At 42.3% G+C, this 21289-nt stretch overlaps 1 protein-coding gene across 1 annotated transcript in view; it reads right to left on the bottom strand.

The window, feature by feature from the left end:
- The window catches only part of ALX4 (ALX homeobox 4), a 57078-nt gene that overhangs the window by 20838 nt on the left and 14951 nt on the right, over nt 1–21289 (bottom strand). The window contains exon 2 of the mRNA XM_081835566.1: nt 1330–1640. Within this exon, the coding sequence (XP_081691692.1) occupies nt 1330–1584 (255 nt within the window). The 5' untranslated portion in view covers nt 1585–1640. The remainder of the gene's footprint in view (nt 1–1329; nt 1641–21289) is intronic.

The following is a 21289-nucleotide window of genomic DNA, read 5'->3' as shown; positions in this document are numbered from 1 at the left end:
TGGTGTTGAATCCTTTCTCCACCCCTATCAATCTGGCCTTGTCCCTCACTTTTGTGCTGGCCTCATTTCCATTAGGAACGATAGAGGGTCAACACCATCTTTCTGATTTCACTGGGCCTATAGGCACCTTTCAACGCTCTGAACAGTCTGATTTTACTAGACTGCTTGGAGGTGGGTGGGAGATGGTGGTGAAGTCACTTTGGTCATTTCTTAATTGACCAATCCCAAGTAGGGTTGTTGAAGCACACAAAATTCAGTCTTAAGTTAAGTTCTTAACCCAAGGTACCACTGTAGTCTATTTGAAACCATCCAGAGATTTGGTATAATGAGCAGAGCCATGACCTCACTTTTATTTATTTCTCTTTTTCCACCAACACTGGAACTGCAATCTGTCAGATAACAGGCTAAGTAGACACTGTTAAGGAGAGTAAAACTAAATTCAGTCAAGACGGCTAGAAGTTGCTACATAGTTCACTAGTCACATGAGAACAGTTAGGACATTGTCATTGAGTGATGAATGTGTCTTAAATGGATTTATAAAGGGAATTTGGTGGTTCTGACTCAACAGAGGTTTGCAAGCATATGACCACCTCTTGTATAAAGCATTGTTTTTGTTCAAGTTGTTTGGGCATTTTGGGGTCTCTTCAAAAAAGCCTGCAATATTATATGCAATATTATATGGATATATATATATATATATATATATATATATATATATGCAAACCAATATGTATACTGTACATAAGATGTAGAGATTCAAGACCCATGTAGTACAATATTTATACAGCATACTTTTATCAGTATTAATGCATATGTATTTTTATACAGTCACATGCATAGTTGTATGTATCTGTTTATACGCTGGTTACTTTAGCAAACCTGGCATGTACAATACCTTGGTTCTTAAACTTAATCTGTTCCGGGAGTCCGCTCGACTCCTGAAACTGTTCAAAAACCAAGGTGTGGCTTCCGATTGGCTGCAGGAGCTTCTTGCACTCAAGCGGAAGCTGAGTCGGATGTACAGCTTCCGAAAAACATTCGCAAACCGGAACACTTACTTCCAGGTTTGTGGCGTTCAGGAGCGTATTTGTTCAGGAGCCAAGCCGTTCGAGTACCAAGGTACCACTGTATTATGCAATAATTTTTCATATTCTTAGCAGAACAAAACAAGAATTAAAACTAAATCTGTATATATAAGCTCAATGTCGAGATTTTCAGAAAATTCCATCATAAAACATCATAAGCAGCAGTAAATGTAAAAAAAAAAAAGGGGGGGACTTGAGGGCATTCTGGTTTTCCTGAACTCATCCCTGTAGTTTCCGTTCTTACCTGAACTCGGGCTTCAGTGAGATCTGTCCTCATGGCTAACTGCTCCCTGGCATAGACATCTGGGTAGTGGGTCTTCTGAAAGACCTTTTCCAGCTCTTCCAGCTGATAGCTGGTGAAGGTGGTGCGGTTCCGCCTCTTCTTGCCCTTGTTGCTCTCTGAGTCAGTCTTGTCCATCGGGCTGGGGAGGTTGCTACTCGCCCTCTCCTGGGATACCTTCACTCCGGTCTCTTTCACGCTGAGGTAACTGCCATCCATCCCGGCAGGATCTGAGCCTGGCTGCAGCTCGGCCTCTCCCAGAGAACTCTCTTTAGCTGTGTATGTGGTGGTGGGGGAAACGGGAGCAGGGAAGGAGATAAAGGAAACATAAAGCTGTGGATAAAATGAATGAGGCTGAGCTGGATTTACACCAGGGTGGAAAGGAAGAAGGTACGCACAGGGAAGAGTTGAGATGGGCAGATAAGGAAGGAAGGAGAAAGAGGCGAGTCAGGAGGAAGAACTTTTAAGAAGCGAGGAAGGCCGACCATTTGGCTTAGGCCATATATGAAAGGTGAAGGAAGCAGCTGGAGACCTATAAAATAAATAAAAGGATTCTGTTTTAATGACTTAAGAAAGATTAGCTCTAGATTCCACGCTGTCAGGGATTTGAATTTGTCTTGCTAGTTCGGCTGTGGTTTCCTGTGCTGAAGCTGATTACCGAAGGGCGTGTAACTGACGATAAGGAGGATATCATACATATATATTATATATGCTTACACAGGGTGTTCCGTTTATTAGAGAACATGCATTCTACTTTTTATTCTGCAAATGCAATCACATTGCACAGTGCTATCTTGTTCACACAGCCTAAGTGTGAGGAAGTAGGGGGGAATCCAAAATGCTCAAATATAAAGGAAATGAATCTTTCACACAGATGTTGCGGTGCAGGTCAAATTAACCCACACATGAAAGAATGCAGTGGTGTAACTTGCAATCCTGTGTGTGTCTACTCAGAAGTAAGTCACACTGAGTTCAGTGGGGTATTCTCACAGTTAAGTGGGTAGACGATTTCAGCCCTACAAGTCTAGCAGTTCTATTCTTTCTCCTTCAGCCAATTTAGCACTTCCTCTGCCCGTATTTGGTTGTGTCCCTTCTTCAACGAAGCAGACATTATATGATTACATATCCTACTCGTGGCAACCTGCTGCAGCAAAACCTTTCCCCAGCACATAATAACAATGTTCCTCTTCAGGGCTCTAGTCAGCTTGGAACAGGATAGTGTTATTCAAACAGGGTTTGAATAAACACTTACAATTGAGAAAAAACAAAACAATGTAAAAAGTTAATAATTTGGTTCAGAAGGAGGAATATAAGATGATTACAATGGAGACTATCAAGTAAGGTTATATAACAGTGCAGAACTAACAAATGTACTAAAGAAACCAGATGGGGAAGTTGGGGGAAGCCGTAGGATGGGGGGAGGGGGGAATACTGGGGATGTATTGTGTGTGTTTTTTAAATATGTGAATATATTATGATGATGAAATATAAAGCTGTAAAACCAATAAAAATATTATTAATAATAATTTTTTTAAAAGAGGATAGTGGCTACACCATAAAATATACATGAGGGAAGGTGTCACATAATGTGCAAAATGTACTTTTTTGTGGTAGATAAGCTTTGTCTCATATGCCACATTTCTGAAAGAGGAATAATGGTATATTTTAAGTTAATGCCACTATTGTAAATGTATTTTACAATACATTACCTAATGTTACTCCTATTGATTTTTATGGAGTTAAACTTTCATGTAAACAGGATTATGGCCAGGGCTTTTCTTCAGCCAGAACTCATTGGAACTCAGTTCCAGCACTTCTCAAGTGGGTCCCATTGCTATTATAAGAGAACAAGGGAGGCATTCATGGTGAGTTCTGGTACCTCTTTTTCTAGAAAAATAGCACTGACTATGGCCTTAATTTAACTTCGACTTCATGACCCAGTTATTTTTACACATCACTTGGGAAAACAGGCAACCTAATATCAGTGTACTGGAAGAAGCAAAGATCACCAGTGCTGAAGCAATGATTCTTCAACATCATCTTCGTTGGACTGGTCATGTTGTGTGGATGCCTGATGATCGTCTTCCAAAGCAACTACTCCATTCTGAACTTAAAAATGGAAAGCATAATGCTGGTGGTCAACAAAAGAGGTTTAAAGACTGTCTCAAGGCAAATCTAAAAAAAAATGTAGTATAAACACTGACAACTGGGAAACACTGGCCTGCGAGCGCTCCAGTTGGAGAACAGCCTTTACCAAAGGTGTCATGGACTTTGAAGACACTGAAACTCAGGACACAAGGGAGAAATGTGCTATGAGGAAGGCATGCTTGGCAAATCCACACCGTGATCAACTCCCACCCGGAAACCAATGTCCCCACTGTGGAAGGACGTATGGATCCAGAACTGGCCACCACAGTCACTTATGGACTCATTGTTAAAACTGTGTTTATGGAAGAGAATCTTACTTGGCTATGAGTGATTGCCAAAGAAGAAGAAAGAAGATCATTTCCATAAGATAACTTCCTTTCCTTCATGCAATCACTGGGGTCTAGCAATGTGGAGAAAGATTACAGTGGGTGGGGGCAAGTGATGTGTAGGATAGAGTCCTTGCTCCCTCCTCTCTCTTTGGTGTCAGTCACAGAGAGGAGCCTTGGGGCATTATTAGGCCTTGTGGTAGGGTAGAAGTTTCAGGAATGGAGATGGGGAAAGGATACCTTTCTTCTACCCTGTTCTGAAACATGCTCCCACTACTATTAGTACTATGGAAATTCTGATTCAACAGAAGATTTAATAAGAATACCAGGAATTAAATGACTGCATATGTTTCGTTTCATAAGAGAAAAAAAAGATGTTAAGGATATAGTGAACAAGGGAATATAAAGACGTATAAAACAAACAAAATATTGTGCTTTAATTTGTTGGAAGCTGCCCAGAATTGCTGGGGTAACCCACTCAGATGGGTGATAGATGATAGATAGATAGATAGATAGATAGATAGATAGATAGATAGATAGATGATAGATGATAGATAGATAGATAGATAGATAGATAGATAGATAGATGATAGATAGATAGATAGATAGATAGATAGATAGATAGATAGATAGATATAGATAGATAGATGATAGATAGTTTCTGCTGTAACTAAGAAGTTAAAAGAATAGTGGAACTTGTTTTCTCAAAAACGACAAAACAACACAAATACAAATACAAAAAAGCCAAGCAAAAGCAGACTTAGGGTTTATCCCTACTTACCCTTTGCCCTATTCTTTCCAGGCAGAGGTCTGCACTTTAATACTCTGTGTCCAAGCATTGGTGGTGGTGCTGGTAGTTGTTTTCTCTGAGCTTTCCCCATGAAAACCTGCTCTTTAAAGCTGAATCGGAGCAAACGTCAATTCAGGTTTTCCATGGATTAATGATTGCTCTGATTGAACTTTAGAGAGTAGGGTTTCATGAAGAACCTCCAGAGCAACAACAAAAAAGTGGGGGCTTTAAAATGTGGACTGTGCCTGGAAAGAGCATGGGAATGTGTGGTCAGGTCCTTAGAAACAGAGTAAGAGAACATTATGATGCAACCATAGTCGAGCATTTATGGAGAGTGGTACCGAGAACAATATGCACAACTTTCTTACTGAAGTCTATGAGGTTGAGGGCTCATCTACACTGAACATGTCCCGGAGCCAGAAAGCATGGGTCTGAGCAGTTTTCCGCTTGTTCTGTGCTTTCTAGGTACGAGTCTGAATGGTTTTCCATTTGCCCCACTTTCCCCCCTGGGAAAACTCGCTCTTTACTGCTGAATTGGAACAAATTTCAGTCCATGGAAAATCCTATGAACATTTGTTCCAATTCAGTGGTAAGGAGCAGGTTTCCCAGGTTTTGTAGACTTACAAAAATGCTTTATGAACATGTAAGAAAGCTTTCTGAATGATAAGTTAATGTTTCCAGAAAAAAATGCAGAGCACCTATAAGCAAACTTTAAAACAGTTGCAGCTATTAGTTTTTCCTAGAATTAAAGTAATGTGTGTGTGTATACCCTTTCTTTCTTTTTTTTATAGCAAACTACAGGTTTAGGACAGAGAGAAAATAAATACTTTAGGGTGTATTTGTTAACTCTTCCTTGAGGGTCCCTCTTTCTAGACTTTTTCCTGACCTTTAGATGTTCCTTCCTGTTAGACAATAAATGGAAAATTTATTAACTGCTTGCTATATAAGAACTAACTAAGCAATTGTAAACTGATTGTGGAAAGCAATTGAGGGGGTTTTTTAGCTGGTTGCTGGGTTGATTTTTCTGCCCAGAACCCCTAAAAAGGCCTCATGCTGAGCTGCACAAATTGGGAAAATCAGAAATTAGACCTGAGATGGAGGTCTGAATTGCAAATAGGTGAGTAGAGAGAATGCACCTAAAACTGAAAAACAGAGCAAAGGAAAGTCTGTGGGGTGGAGTCCAACTCTAGCCCATAATACAAAGTTCTAAAATTTAACTCTTCAAACATCCTATAGGTTTTTTTCTTTCAAGATCACTTAAGTAATTATTGGGTGATTGTGCTGATGAAAAATCCACCCTCAGGGAAAGTCTTTAGCGAGAAAACTTTTGGGGGCACTTCCAACTGAGGCTTTTGTTGTTCAACTGCACTGCCTTATTCACCAAACTTTTCAGAGGGTCCTATTCTTAAATTGCTCTTTTTTAAAAACAAAAAAAACACACCAAAAAACCATAGTTCTTTAAATGGAAGCTGTCATTGTCATGTTACATATTAAAATGACAATTCCCCTGCCCCCTCCCCCACATCCTGGGGAAAGGGAAGCACAACTTTAAAAGGGTGGCACATCTACATTATGGCTGGATTACTGCCTTCTCCTTTGCCTTACAATTTAGGATTGTTTTCTCTTGGTTTAATTCTGCTGGTTGCATGAATTTTCGGTCCCTATTTCTTGCCAATTTTATTGTTGTTGCACTTCATGGTTTTTGGTTCAGCTTGTTTTTATTGTTCTGACTGTTAGCTGCTGTGAGCGGTTTCAACAATGATGGAGGGGCGTGAGCGTTTAAAATGAATGAACGGGGGGAAACAGCACATGACGTCAATCACGTGTCTTCCCACCCCACTGCCCACATTTTCTTATTTTGTCTAAGAAACTGCGCAAACTGCTATTTCTAACCAGTGGCTGTTGGGATGGAGGGGGAGGAAGAGGTCTTTCATTTCTGCTGTTTTCCCAAAAGAACATAAGGGCCCTGTTAGATCACACCAAAGGGCATTTAGTTCAGCATCCTTTTCTCCTAGTGGCCAGCCAGATACCCATGGGAAGCTTCCAAGCAGGACATGAGTGAAACATCCCTCTCCTCCCTTGTGATTCCCAGCAATTGGTATTCAGAGGCATACTGCCTCTGCCACTGGAAGCAAACCTTGCGTAATTCTGATGATAATTCAGCCCCCTCACGCTGTGCATTCATTAGATTTCGCCCAGGAACTGTAATCTGAAATTGGGTAATGGTTTGGAACCAATCAAAACACTTGTCGGGTATTTCATAGTCAACAATGAACAATGCTTCAACGAACTTTTGCTTTTGCTACCGAATTCCAGACGTTCAGCTTGCAAAGTTTGGTCTTTGTGTGCTTCAGCCTTATAAAATGCATAGAACTGTGTGGAATGTCTCGCAGTGGTTCAGCAGACAGTGGATACGGGATGTTTTGGTGAAGTTTGCCTTGCGGTCTACCCAGGAGACAGGAAGCAGAGTGTCAGGAAAGTGAAAGGGATGAAAAGCCTTAAATAGAAAGATATATCAAAGCTATTGGAAACATGGCAACGTCATGATTTAAAGGAGCCTGTTAAGTAACTAGGCCCAGTGTCCAAAAAAAATCATCCAACTAGAGAACTTTTCAATGCAATCCTATGCAAGAATAGGCAGAAGTACGGTAAATCGCACTGTGTCGAGGAGGGCTTAATCTCAGGAAAGGTTACTTTGGATACTGAAGGACATTTTAAAAATATTTTGTAATATGGCGTATGCCCAATTGTTCAAAAAAGCAGTGTTTGTGTAAAATGTTATATAGCAAAAGAACTTCATTTTTTGCAGCAACACCAAATTTCTGATGGAGACCTTGGACCAATTTCCCCAAGGACATCTAATGAACCATTGGCGGAGACGGAAACGTTCAAGTCTTAAGCCGCTGGATACCTGTAGCACTTCAGCATGCAATTAAACTGACAGTCTGCCTAAGTCCATCCATCTATTGGAGTGAAGTGTGAATTCAGTTAACACTGCATTGGGCAAGACAGCAAAACTCAATGAGTTGCTGATTAAGTAAACTTTGGATTTGGGGAAACAAACCTAGGTCACAATTCTATTCACACACATATCTGGAAGTAAGCTCCACTAGAAACAATGGGGATTTCTTCCAAGTAAACATGCATAAGACTGTGCTGGGCTGTTAATCCCTCTCTTGAACACACAAAAGCAAAGCAGGGTTGCTGATATGCGGGTGCAAGTCTTGTTGTTTATTTCATTTACATCTCCCTTTTCCCTTAAGGAGCTGTCCACAAGCTACTCCCCCATCCTTTATCCTTATTACAGCCCCATGAAGAAGGTTAAGCTAAAAGAGAATGACTGTCCCAACGGCATAAAGTCAGCTTCATTGATGAACGGAATCTGAACCCGGCTCTTCCAGCAGGGAACTGGATCAAACCCTCTGAGGGCCACTTGTGTCATATGGATGGAACCACCCACCTGTCAATCACCTGGCATTGTAAGATATCAAGTCAGGAGGGCTGCAAAGGAATAAGTGGGAGCAACACACCCCCCCCCGTGCGTTCCTGATTCTTCTGATTCTTTATTAGTGGGGGGAAATTTTCTGTCACCATGAGAAGAAAAGTGTGCCAAATAAAAACAAGCATCATGTTTTGCCAGCAAAGGAAGAATTGGGGGCAAATTTAGAATGCACTCCTGATTCTTCCTCCTTTAGACACAGCTTGGTTTCATATATGACATCAGGCCCTGGAAAGGTGGGTGAGGTTTGCCCTAATTCCTTACCCCTTCTCTAGTTGCTAGACCATGCACCAGTGAAGGGCTCCGTGGAGGAAGATGTATTCATCTACTCTTGGTGAGACTCTTTCCCTGCATTTCCAGTGTTTGTGCTGCGAGTGCCATTGTGTATTCAGCCAAAACGGCACCACCTATGCACAATGGGGAGGTATCAGCAGGCAAGTGAGAACCCAAAAGCATGCAGTACTGAAATCTTTTGTGGGGGGGAAGAATCCTGAAACAGCCCAAGGAGAACTGAGTGTGCTCAGTAGCCACAGAATGCTGACTCGGTGACTGAGAGGGTGGTGGACAGAAAACAATTAAGAATGGAATGGAGCAGAGAGGCAGGAATCCTGAACCAGGTGCGTTCCACGCTGCAACATTTTGTTGCAGGTGCTACTTGTCAGCCCTCCTGTAGTTTCTAGAAAATTTCCTCTTGACTCCTCAACTAGCTTTTGCCCAGATCTTAAGTGCCCAGGGAGTACAAATGCTGTCCCATTATAAAGACTAACTTGTATCCTCCTTCGATGAATACAGCTGCTTTCCTTCTTGGTTGCTTTCTCCCTCAGGGGCTGAACAAAATCATCCTGCAAGCCAGATGCTGTTCGCAGGTCACCATCCGCAGTTTCGAAACCTCTGTGCATACATGCAGAATACGTATCTAATTCATCTGTTCATTATATTGTTCACAAAACATCAGTGGTTTCTGGGAATCATATGGGGGTTGGACCTGCTTCCTCAAAAAGGCATTTCCTCTTCTTCGGGGACAGGGTTTCCGGGTCCAAATGTGGAGGAAATTTGCTCTCCCGTGGTGCTGCAAGCATGGTTGTTTACACATGCCTGAAAAACCAGGAACAACCTTTTCTAGGGTTTCAGGGTACCTGCACACAGGTAGGCTCCCTGCAGATGTTGAAATGGTACACATGGGATGGGATTTGCTGCCTTGATATAAGTCGTCCCCACACACAGGCACTCCATGCACACGCAAAGATTGTGTTAAAAGGGTAAAAAGGTCCTCGCTCAGACTTCTAAAGAAAAACAACAATGGTAGCCCATTTCTGGGTTTTGAGCCACCTGAGGTGGCCTGTGTCCAACCAGCTGAAGAGGGCTGATGCATAGCCTCCAACATTACTCCAATGAAAATAGGGACGTCCCAATCCATAATGATAATTTTACTATTTATACCCCACACATCTTACTGAGTTGCCCCAGCCACTCTGGGCATCTTCCAAACATATATAAAAACACAATAAAACATTAAACATTAAAAAAAAACCCCTTGCCTATATAGAATTGCCTTTAGATGACTCGGGGTTGGATAAATCCATACCCTCCAACATTTCTCCAATGAAAATAGGAACATCCTAAGGAAAAGTGGGACATTCCAGGATCAAATCAGAAACCGGGATGGCTTCTCTAAATTAGGGACGTCCCTGGAAAATAGGGACACTTGGAGGGTCTGCTGATGTAACTCATGTACTGTGTTGCGCAAGCATATTATGTGGACATGTGGACATCTTGAGTTACCTATAAAACATACTGAACTGGAGCTATGAAAAAGAAAAGAAAAGAATGATTTATCTTCAAGTTTCTAATCTGGCAACCATTACACTGGCATTTTCCAAATTCATATCCCTGTTTATGGCCCTCCTGAATTTGTCATGCCTGCTAAGCCCTTAATTGTACAACAGCATTTGCAGGAAGACTCCATCTGAACTTGGAGCCATATGCATTCTCTTCAAAAAGCTGGAAGCAGAAAGGAAAAAGAACAATAGAAGATGAGGGGGGTGACTGTCATCTGCCAACTTTTGTTCCACATAGCTCTCTGCTTGCTTGCTCTTGCCAGTAGAGGAGGGAGCTCATCGTGGACGGGTATAAAAGAATTATTACAGAAGGGAAGAAAATTCATGCATCCACAACACACAAAGGGGAGAATAATTCTTGGCCTGGTCTAACTTCATTGGCTGTTGAACAATCTACAGAGCGAAGATGAGCCAAGAGCTTTCAGCAATATATATATATCTCCACTGCGAGTGATCAGGCCAAGATAACATTAAGCCCATGGTATCAGCTGAGACATTGTCTTGGCTCTCTGATTTAAGTGCTTGAGGACCAGCAGCATGTCGATGCATTTCATTCAGAACACTTTGAAGGCAAAGTGGTATTGGGGGGGGCAGCTAAATAAATAAATGGGTTGGATAATGTAATTTGGAGAGGCCAACTGAAAATAGGGAATGGTTTCTCTTTATATAAGGCACAATCCCACCAAAGTTCTCATTGACTCCATCAGGATTAACCCACCTCCTAAAACATGTTTGTTGCATGTTCCCAGGCTATGTTTCCAGACCGCATGGCAAATACATAAAGTGAGGGAGGATCACATACATGTCACATATGCATGTAGTCTAGGGACTCCACCACAAACAACTTCCCCAGAGGGAAGACCACAGGTGGTTAAAGATGCCTGTACACATGTATGTAGTTCTCACTTGACCTGATTGTGTTAGGAAACACTGGCACCATTGCAACGCGGGGATATTTATCGCATTCGTATCCTGCCTTTCCTTGAAGGAGGTCATGGTGCTATACTGGGTTGACATCCTTCAGCAGCTGCCAGCACTCCCCACCACTGGGCCTTCCTTTCCATTTTCCCAAGTGGCTTTCCCAATGTAGTGTCATTCGGGAGCATTGTGGGAAATTTAAATGGTCCCCTTCCAGTCACCCAGCACTACTGCTACAATCAGACTGCTGCTGCCAGGTAAGGTAGCCATGGCCCTGAAGATCTCATTGGAGGAAAGGTGGAATAAAAAAATAGAACCAATCAATCCATCGGTAAAACTGAGAGAAGCGGGAAAGGGGATTGTGTAGATGTTTCATTCTACACTGATTCCCATGTGTGAGTTTATGAGATCTTCTGTCAATCTTGCCTTCGTTCTGGACATTGAGTTCTTTTGAAAGCTGATGCATAAGATGGCCTGGAGACAAATTTTATTTGTGGAGGGGGGAGAAATCCCCCCTAACAAAATTCAACTCCTAAACTCTTTTGAAAACCTGACTGTACATAGTAGAACCGATCAGAAGCCGTTGGGTCCCCTGGTTTGGAGGGGTTTGGTTAAGGCGCTGTGGTTAAAATATATGACCCTTATTTTGACATCTGAAAGGAAACAAAGTTCTTTTGAAAATCTGGTTCTGTGTGAGTGCAGGAGGGAGAAAAAGAAAGATTAAAGAATACTTTTCGGAGTTCAAAGGAGGAGCAATGGTGTGTGTTCTTCTGGGATTAAGGAAATCGCCAGGAGCAGGTCTTTATGGGGATATTTCATAGCATGAGAGAGCATCTGGAAAGTGTGAGCTACTAGATTTCTTCAGCAGGCTAATAAAACTTTCATCATGTGTACAAGGTTGCCATTGATGCCAGTAGCTCACTGAGGCAACAAGACTGTATTGGAAGCTCTTGCTGTGTAAGAGGCCTTTTATAGCCGTTTGCTTCATTGTGCTACCTATCTCTCCTAAGGCACCTGTTTTAAAAGATGCATCATTTCCAATGATGTGTAGGATCAACACATTCCAGCGGTACCTTGATTGCAATGAAGTCCTGTTGAAATCAATAAGACTTATGTGAGTCACAACTAATAGGTTTGACTGATTTCAGCACAACTTGGACGCAATGAACTTTCTGGCTCAAGGGATCTGTGTCCAGTGTTGTATGTTTAAGTGCAAAAAAAAGTTCTAGAGAGGCATTCATTAAATCCTCCCTTCTAAAGCAGCTGCGTCCAGAAAAAGGTGGGTCATGACTGGAGCAGCTCTGTGATTTCAAAGGAAGTTTGGCACTGGAAGTAAAGGATGCCCCATAGGAGATTGTGAAAAGGAGGAATTTTCCTGCTCTTTTAACATTTAGCCTTGTTTCCCAGAGAATGGAATGCAAAGAATCGAGTTGAAATGATGCTTGTGCGAGAGAGATCATGTGTCTCGCCTGTGTGCAATCACCTTTCTCAGCCAGACACACTTAAATTTGACCAGCCCTGTTTCTTAGTGCCTAGATGTCTACAGCTGAAAAAGGCTTTGTTGATCCTGGGAGATAAAAGCAGGCAAAAAGAATTTTCTTTTTGGAGCAATTCAGGTTAGTGTAGGAAAATGCAAGGTTTCGGGATTCATGGAACTCAAGAAGAACGGGAAGATAGCAAAACTAAAAAAAAAATCTTGCTATACTGAGCTATTTGTAGAACAAGGACACAGGAGACATTTGCTTTCGGTATTTCTAGATAGCATGCAAAAAGTAGGCAAAATTACTTCAGAATCCTTCTTATTTCAGCTTGTTTTCGACCATGCTCAGAAAGGGATTTTAATCCCAGCCATGCCTTTGGAAGTGCTGCATATATTTTGTTTTAAGATGTAGACAAAGGTCTTGTCCACACCAGAGCAAAATATGGATGCCACCACAATGTTGTCTTGTTGCAGACTATTCCCACTATAAATGTGGGGTTTTGCCAATTCAGATTTGGGGCGACATTCAGTGGGGCAACACTGGGATGGGGAGGTTGTTATGTGGGTGCCCCTGTATTAATGGGGACAAGGCCAAAAAGAGCAGGAAGAGCATGGTTTTGTAGAGAAAAGTGCTTGCCAATTGACTAATTTCTTATTTTGCTTGTTTTACATATTCACAGGCCACTTTCCCTGACAATGAAGAGAGCTTCTTATTCTGTGTCTCCAGATTCTAGTCATCTCTAAGGATTGCTACCCACCCCCCGAATTCTAGTTTTACTGATGCTTAGCTTCATATATTGCCTTTCCAAAGTCTGTGCCTATGATATGTGTAAAATCCATAATGAACCAAAAAACGTCAGGGAACAAGACTTAAAAAATAATCTTTAGCAATTACCAAGCACAACCACTAGATGGCGTTTACCATGCGATCAATGATAATATGGGGGGGGGGGGGGTAACAAAGCCAAACCATGGCAGCCGTCTAATCCACAATTAAAAATACATTTAATTGAACTCAGTAGGACTTACTTTTGAACAAATATCCTTCTTCACACATCCCACCCATGGCCTAAGTCTCCCTCTTCTCACCATTACACATTGCTGACTGCTCTAATCTGCCTTTAAGGTGCTTCTAGACTGTCACTATTTTCATAGCTGTCAACGTTTCCCATTTTTTAAGGGAAATTCCCTTATTCCGAATAGGATTCCTCGCAAGAAAAGGGAAAAGTTGACAGCTATGACTATTTTGTAGCAGGGAATCAAGCACATACCACAATTAATGCACAATTAAGGTGTTCTAGCACCATAGCACAACAAATTCACAGACACACGAAACCCACAAACCTCCCCGTTAGTAAAATACAGTAATGGGGAAATGCACTGAAAAGTGTAGGATGAATTAATGATTAATCAGGAGACCTATGAACACCCTGCAATCAAATTGGGATGAATTCAGGACGAATGCTCATTACTGTATAAACTCCAGAAAACAAATCAGAACGAGTCCTCAGTAAAGACCAGACAAAGTCTAACCACTCTGTAAGTTTTGTGCAAGCAAATCAGAATGAATACTCAGTAAGAAGGCTGTCACACATTGACGCCTCAATAGTCCTCCTCTTTTTTTAAAGTGCTGATTGTCCTTTAACATTTTTGGGGGGTTTAAAACACATTAGAAATGTAGACATAATTGCCCTGTAATATGTTAGCAGCTGTCAAATGGCAGGCTGTGTCCTGCAGGACACTTGGATACTGATACATGTACACTGACAAGCCTAAGTACTAGCAAAACCAGCCCCTTTTGTGCCCTGAGGTGAAGGATGAGTTTGCACATGCAAGCAGTGGTGTAGCATAGGAGGGCACCGGGGTGGTTGCCCTGGGTGCAAAATTGTTAGGGGTGCCAATCTCAACACCCAGTACTGCCTCAATACAACTGCGTGCTTCCGTCCCTGGGCTCCATTGAAAACGACTTCTCCTGGGTGATACAGTTAGGCAGCTGAATGTGTGTGCATAACTCTGCCCACTTCCCTCCCTCCATACAGCCCTGGGTGCTGTCAACCCACGCTACGCCACTGCATGCACACTCCCACAATTCTGTGTACAGAAGCTGACTAGAATCTTACTTCAACGCTGGCAATGTGATAGTGCATCAGAGAGCATCGGACTAGCTCAGGAGGTGCAGGAGAGTCTATGTGGTGTGCATGGCTTTGCCCTATAGCACCTTGATGACACTCTCTGCCCCCCAAGCATCAAAGCTTTTCACTATGAAGGACCAGTGATCCACAGGAAAGGTCAACTGTGAGCACAACCAATGGTGGATGAAAGCAGATCCTGCCAAGGGCAGAACTAGAGCCCAACATGGGCAGAGTAGGCAGCATGGCAGGATTGCATAGCTCTTTCTTTGTCTGCGCCACCCAACCCTTCTCTACTTCTTCATATGCACATGAAGCAGAAGTGGACACAATTCTCAGAAGGGCAATTCGGAGCCCATGAATGAAAGAACAATGTCTAGAGAACCAGACAATGCTGAGGGCCACATGAAATGAGGCAGAGGGCCACAGATTCCCCACCTCAGCTATGCACACTTGCTTGAGAGGAAGCCCTGAAAACTCAGTGGGGTCTACTTCTGAGCTGGCATGTACAGTGGAACTTCGGGTTGCAAACATGATCCATGAGGGAGGCACGTTTGCAACCCGCAGTGCCGCGTCTGCGCACGCACGTGACGCAATTCAGCACTTCTATGCATGTGCAAAGCACGATTTAGTGCTTCTGCACATGCGCGGGCACTGAAACCCGGAAGTAACCCGTTCCGGTAACCCGAAAACGCGCAACCCACAGCAATCGCAACCCGAGGTATGACTGTATAGGATAGCATACATGTTAGCTTCTAGAGAATCTGAGAGCAGAGCAGAGCCCAGATGAAGAATGGTTCTAGCAAACGGGACACAGAATAACAAAGTTTTAGCAAGGCATTCTTTTTTTAAAAAAGTGAAAATAAGGATAAAACAGAGCCAATGATTTACCAGAGACAGATGTCAGAAAACAGGGTCTGTTGAAGCATCTGATTCAGGACTGTGCTAAACTTTTTCTAACTGATGCTTAAATCTGTTTTTGTATTTCCTGTGTTTGTACATCCAAACAAAGTGACATGTTGCCTGGAATCCAGAATTGCCTTTACGATGGTTCTCCTCTCCTTTCTGCCTTGCATTACAACAAATCTTGTGACATATGGCAAACCGAAACACTTTCTTGGACGCATCCTGAGAAAAACACTCCATTTTATTTATTTACGTCATAAAAATTATATACCCACTGAGTGTAAAACAACAACAACAATCCTACAACCCTCAAACCCCATGCTAATTTCTATGCTCAGAAAATAGTGGTAGATATCAGCAACAGAGTTTAAGGTGCAGAAAGAATGCTACTTGAATACTGTAATGGGGGAAATGTTCCATCAGAATACCAGGGGTATACTGTACACGTCACCCTCCAAAAGCAACTGACTTACAGTTTTGTTATCTATGACAGCACAGATTTGCAATTTGAGTGCAATTTGCACTCAAACCAGGGTGTTTTTCAGCCGGAACCCATGGGAATTCCATTCTGGCACCTCTCAGGTGGGCTCCATTGCCATTACAGTGGTACCTCGGGTTACATACGCTTCAGGTTACATACGCTTCAGGTTACAGACTCCGCTAACCCAGAAATAGTGCTTCAGGTTAAGAATTTTGCTTCAGGATGAGAACAGAAATTGTGCTCCAGCGGTGCGGCAACAGCAGGAGGCCCCATTAGCTAAAGTGGTGCTTCAGGTTAAGAACAGTTTCAGGTTAAGTACAGACCTCCGGAATGAATTAAGTACTTAACCCGAGGTACCACTGTATAAGAGAACAAGGGAGGTGTTTATGGTGAGTTCAGGCACCTCTTTTTCTTGGAAAAATAGCACCAACCATTCAGTTTCTCAAACATGTTGGATTGCACTAATGTAAAGCCCATAGAGCAGGGAATGGTTGACTCATCTCCAGCTGTTCCCACCTCTGCTTCACTCTCTTCAGGGCCACATTACTGCTCTGGGCAACACTACAAGCATAACCCCCTGGCTCCTTGTGCGATGCCATTACCCTCAAGGCTGTGGCGCTATGCAAGTAGTCACTTCTTAAGTTGTGTGCATCTTTTGCACAATGGTTTAGAAACACTAGATCCCCTCACACGAGACAAATCCTCGCTTTCAGGATTGGGCTGCAAGGCATGTCTGGTTCATTGTACTAATGTGGTGAGGCAAATTTGTGAAGAAAGCAATGTTTCTTTACTTATTATTGTGTGGCCCTTGCAGGCCCTGTGGGAGTCCTGGAGCACAGTCCTTGCGGGCCCTCAGAAGTGGCTGTGGGGAACTGGAGTCTTCTCTTTAAGGAGACTCTGAGCAGAGTTGTTTGAAGAGGCTGGGAGAGGAAAGGCAGACTGACGGCGGGGGGGGGGGGGGGAGTGGAAAAAAGCCACCACCACCCAGAGAAGACAGGGAAGCAATTTTCTGCCCCCACACGTTGATGGTGATTATTTCTAGCCTATGTGTTACTTTGGCATAAATATGTTCTGTCCTGTTTCTGCATCAAACTGTAACTTTACGGGGAAGGGTAATACAAAAATCTGTATTTAAACATGTAGCATTTAATACATTTTCTCTCAAAATGGACCTTTATATATACATTTTGGTATCTTTTTTTGTGAGCCACAAGTTATGTCACAGCATTTTAAGTGCAAAGCCCAATCTACACATTGGTCTGGGAGGTACAGATCAGGTTGGGCGGTATCCGAATTTGCAAAGGCAGAATTCCTCAGGCATCCCAACAGCAATCCCACAGCCATGGAAGCAACACAAGGCGGAGGCCTACAGAGGCATCCCAACACATGACAGTGTAGCCAGAGACAGGTCTAAAAATCTAATCGCCCTCAGTTGGTGATCACTTAGCTACTGGACTCCATAGGAGCCAACTCCTAGGGGCCGACGGGTCTTCAGCCCTCCCAATAAAATATTTGAGGGGGCCACACGCACCTCCAAAGTTGATGTCCATTGCCATTCAAATGGTGTGCACCGTGCCATATGATTATGTGGGGCAGGGCTTTCCTGCCCCCCCCCATATTTTATTCAAGTTGGCACCCCTGCTGGACTTCATTGCCTGTTATTTTTATTGTTTAAAGGTTTACCTGAATTTGTAGTTTGTTGGGGGGTTGCTGAGAGCTCTAATTCTGTGAGGGGTAAGCTACACTGCACAGAATTCTTTGAGGAAAAGAGTGTGTTTCAAATATGCTTTAAATGTGGATGGGTAGGTCTATACAGGAGAAAACAGCCTTTAGGTGTTTCTTAGGCCAGGCACTGCCAACCTTTTTGGGTCTGGGTCCACACCTGCATATCTAAGAAGCAGTTGTGGGCACCACACACACACAAACACACCTTATTCTATTGGCTACAGCAGAAAGCTTATTTCAAGCCTTCTTTCTGATTTTAGCATGGAGAAGTGACCCTGCATCAGTCAGGAAAGCCTCTGTAGGCACGTATGCACCCAGGGGCGCCACGCTGGCAGACCCTGTTTCAGGCATTCAGTTCCCCACACTGTTGTAGGACTTTATGGCACAATTCATTGTGTCAGCAAAGAACAACTTGCTATTTGCAGGAACTTTTTCTTTCTGCATTGGCACTGAAGTGTCAAACCAGAAACAAAGAAAGCACTTGTGCAGATGAGTTTTTAATCAAATAAACAGGGTGTATGCCTAAAGTTCCTGTACAGAAGCAGTGCCAGATCTGTATTATTACTTTAAAATTATATAAGCAAGCAGCCTTCAGAAAGCGTTTCTCGACCAGCTAATATCCTTTGGAACAGAGCCTGGTTTCCAGACACTGGCTGCATAATCTAGCTGAAAATAATACAAATGTGACCGAACGTAGCGCAGTCTGTGATTGCTATTTCTACATTAGCGATACATCAGCACCATTCTAATTTCCACACTATCTTTCCCCTGACTGCAAATGAAAGGAATAATAATAATAATAATAATAATAATAAATTATTTATACCCCGCCCATCTGGCTGGGCCTCCCCAGCCACTCTGGGCGGCTTCCATAGAAACCAAAAATACACTAAATAATTATGCCCAATCTTAAACCTTCAACTAGAGTCGCACTTGCATCCACTGAGGCACTTCTGCTTGAGTAAGGCAAGGCACCTGCTATTCTTCGACCCTCCCTACCCGCTATAGCCCCCTGTGCCTTAAAAAGCTGTGCCTGAACGTTGGGGGACAGTATAGGGTATGGAAGCAGCAATCAGCAAAAAAGCAGGTGTCCCCACTGCAGAAGCGCAAAATCACCATTGAATACAAACCAGTGCTTTTTAAGAAAGCTGAAGGTGGCACAATGCAGGCATTGCCTCACATAATATACTACCCCCCCCTTTTTTATCTCACTGCTATTTCTGGCCAAGCAGGTTTTGTGATTTTTTTTAAAAGTACCGCCAAAAAACAAAAACCCACCCACCCCTACAAAAGTGGAAACAGAGGTGATGGCAGGGGATGAGTAAGATAAGTTTGTACTCAGTGCATAGCAATGGAGTATCATCTCCACAAGTAGCATGAGATCTGGCACCTAAAAAACTGTAAAAGCCATGCTTCCAACAAATCCAGGCTCCACACAACTACTGAGATGCAAATTCCTGTCTCGTTGATTTTCAGCAATGGCATAAAGTGCATCAGATCTTCGGGGTACTATACATCTTGGAGTCAACGTGCTACGCTGGTTAGGGACTAGGGAAACTTCCACCACTCAGCCATAAAGCTCACTTGGTGACTTTGGGCTAGTCTCTGGACTCAGCTACATTAGTTTTTTTTTTAAAAAAAGGCGTTTTAAATGTGTTATAACACTGTGACACCAGATGGCGCTGCAGAGTTCGATCCTTCCGCCACATGATTTCCCATCATGATCTTTACCTGAAAGTTTTTTTTTAATCCAGCCTCTTTCTCTCAGGCTAACTCACCTCATCAGGGTGGCAATTGCTGAGGATAATAGAAGAGGAGGAGTTACTATGTAAGCTGTCCTGAGCTCCTTGAAAAGTGAGGTATAAATATATGAATGAACAATATCATTCTCTATGCTATGCAGTGTGTTTCTGGCTGTGCTGACCCGTGTAATCTTGCTTTCTGGAGTATGGAGACAATAGTGATATCAAGGACTGTTACTGTTATGGGCTGTCATCTTCAATTTTCTATGCAATAGGATGGGCTTCTTGTTTACAGAAGTCCTTGCCAACCAGGGAGAGTTCAGCCTGAGTTTTGAAAGCATTTCTGCAAGGAATGTGAATAGCATGTGATGCCTAGGAACCCAAAAGAGTTAAAATCAGAACAGGATGCAAATTGCTGTGCAAAAAATCAATATCAGCCTCAAGCTGAATCCAGTGGTGTTTCTTTTTTCAGGAATAGAATCAGCTCGTAAAAATTGCCAATTCCATCCCATGCATTCTTCATAAAAGAACATTGAAAGCCACTCATACTTACCTCAGAAGTAAGTCCCAGGATGTCCAATGGGACTTACTCTGAGGTAGGTGTATGTAGGGTGTATATAGGATTGCAGCCTAAATTTGAGCACACGCTTACACTATTGTGCAACACATTTCTGTTTTTGAAATACCATTATTAATTATTATTTTGTGGCGGTTGTGATTTGATTTCCTACATCTATTCTGAAACACTGCACTTTGTATAAAGACAATTTAGCCCTCCACTCCCATTCTGTTTGATGCTGATTCCTACATCCTAGGAGTACCCATGTTCCAAACTACTTCCTCAGGAAGAAGGGTACTTGCTTAATGGCTTGGGACGCTTTTATAAGTCAGAGGGAGCACAATCATTAGAAAGTCAGGCAAACCAAAGTGGCATGTCTATTAGAATCAATGCAAGTCCATCAGAAGTAAATCCCATTCAGTCTAATAGGACTTTATCCCAGATAAGAATGTATGTAGAATTGCAGTCATAGGTTGTAATCCTAAAAACATTTACACAGAAATAAATCCTACTAAACTCAGTGAAGCTTACTTCTGAGTAAACCCACCTATGACTGGATTGCACATTTCTTAGGCTATCTATTTGGACTGCCAAGCCTGATTCTAACCATGTTTACTTTAAAGCAAGTCCCACTGCATTCAATAGGACTTATTTTCTCATAGCAATATATATATAAATAAAATAAATTGTCCAGTAGCACCTTAGAGACTAACTAAATTTGTTCTTGGTATAAGCTTTTGTGTGCATACACACTTCACTACTTCAGAGAGTTTATTTTCCAGTAAATATGCCTAGAATTGTAACCCTAGGAATGTCTAAATTTCTTTGGATTGCACTTCTATATTCATATCTCGATTAAAGCAATGCATTTAAAATAATAGTTTAACAAAATGTTTTCTGGATTATTTTAAATAAATACTGTATCTGCCATAGGCTTTTAATTTTGAATTGTATTTTATATTAGGTTTTTAATTTTGACATTTTTGTGAGATTGTTGTGTTTTGGTGGTTTATACGTAGTGCTTTTTCCTAGAAAAAGAGGTGCCGCAACGCATCATTCTCTTAGAATCAAAATGACACCCACATGAGAGGTGCCAAAACTGAGTGAGTTCCGTCTGAAAAAAATCCCTGTTTATGTTTTAATCCCAACCACCCTTGAGCTGCCTTATGAAGGCAATGTGCCCTGAAAAGCATGGTAGAAATGTACTAAAAAGAAAGGAAAATGAATATAGGATCCAGAGAAAGTTAAGTGCTTTACAGTACAATCCTATGCATGTCTACCTACAAGCAGGCTCCACTAAATTGAATGGGCCTGACTCTCAGGATTGCAATGTAGAGTTGCAGCCTAAACATCTTGCTTATTGCAACAGGAAATTTGCACACA

The sequence above is a fragment of the Podarcis erhardii genome (genome assembly GCF_964252035.2).
Source record: "Podarcis erhardii genome assembly, chromosome: 1".
Classification (NCBI taxonomy): Eukaryota; Metazoa; Chordata; class Lepidosauria; order Squamata; family Lacertidae; genus Podarcis; species Podarcis erhardii.
The sequence above is the reverse complement of the archived record's forward strand: the minus strand, read 5'-3'. Positions and strand labels throughout refer to the sequence as shown.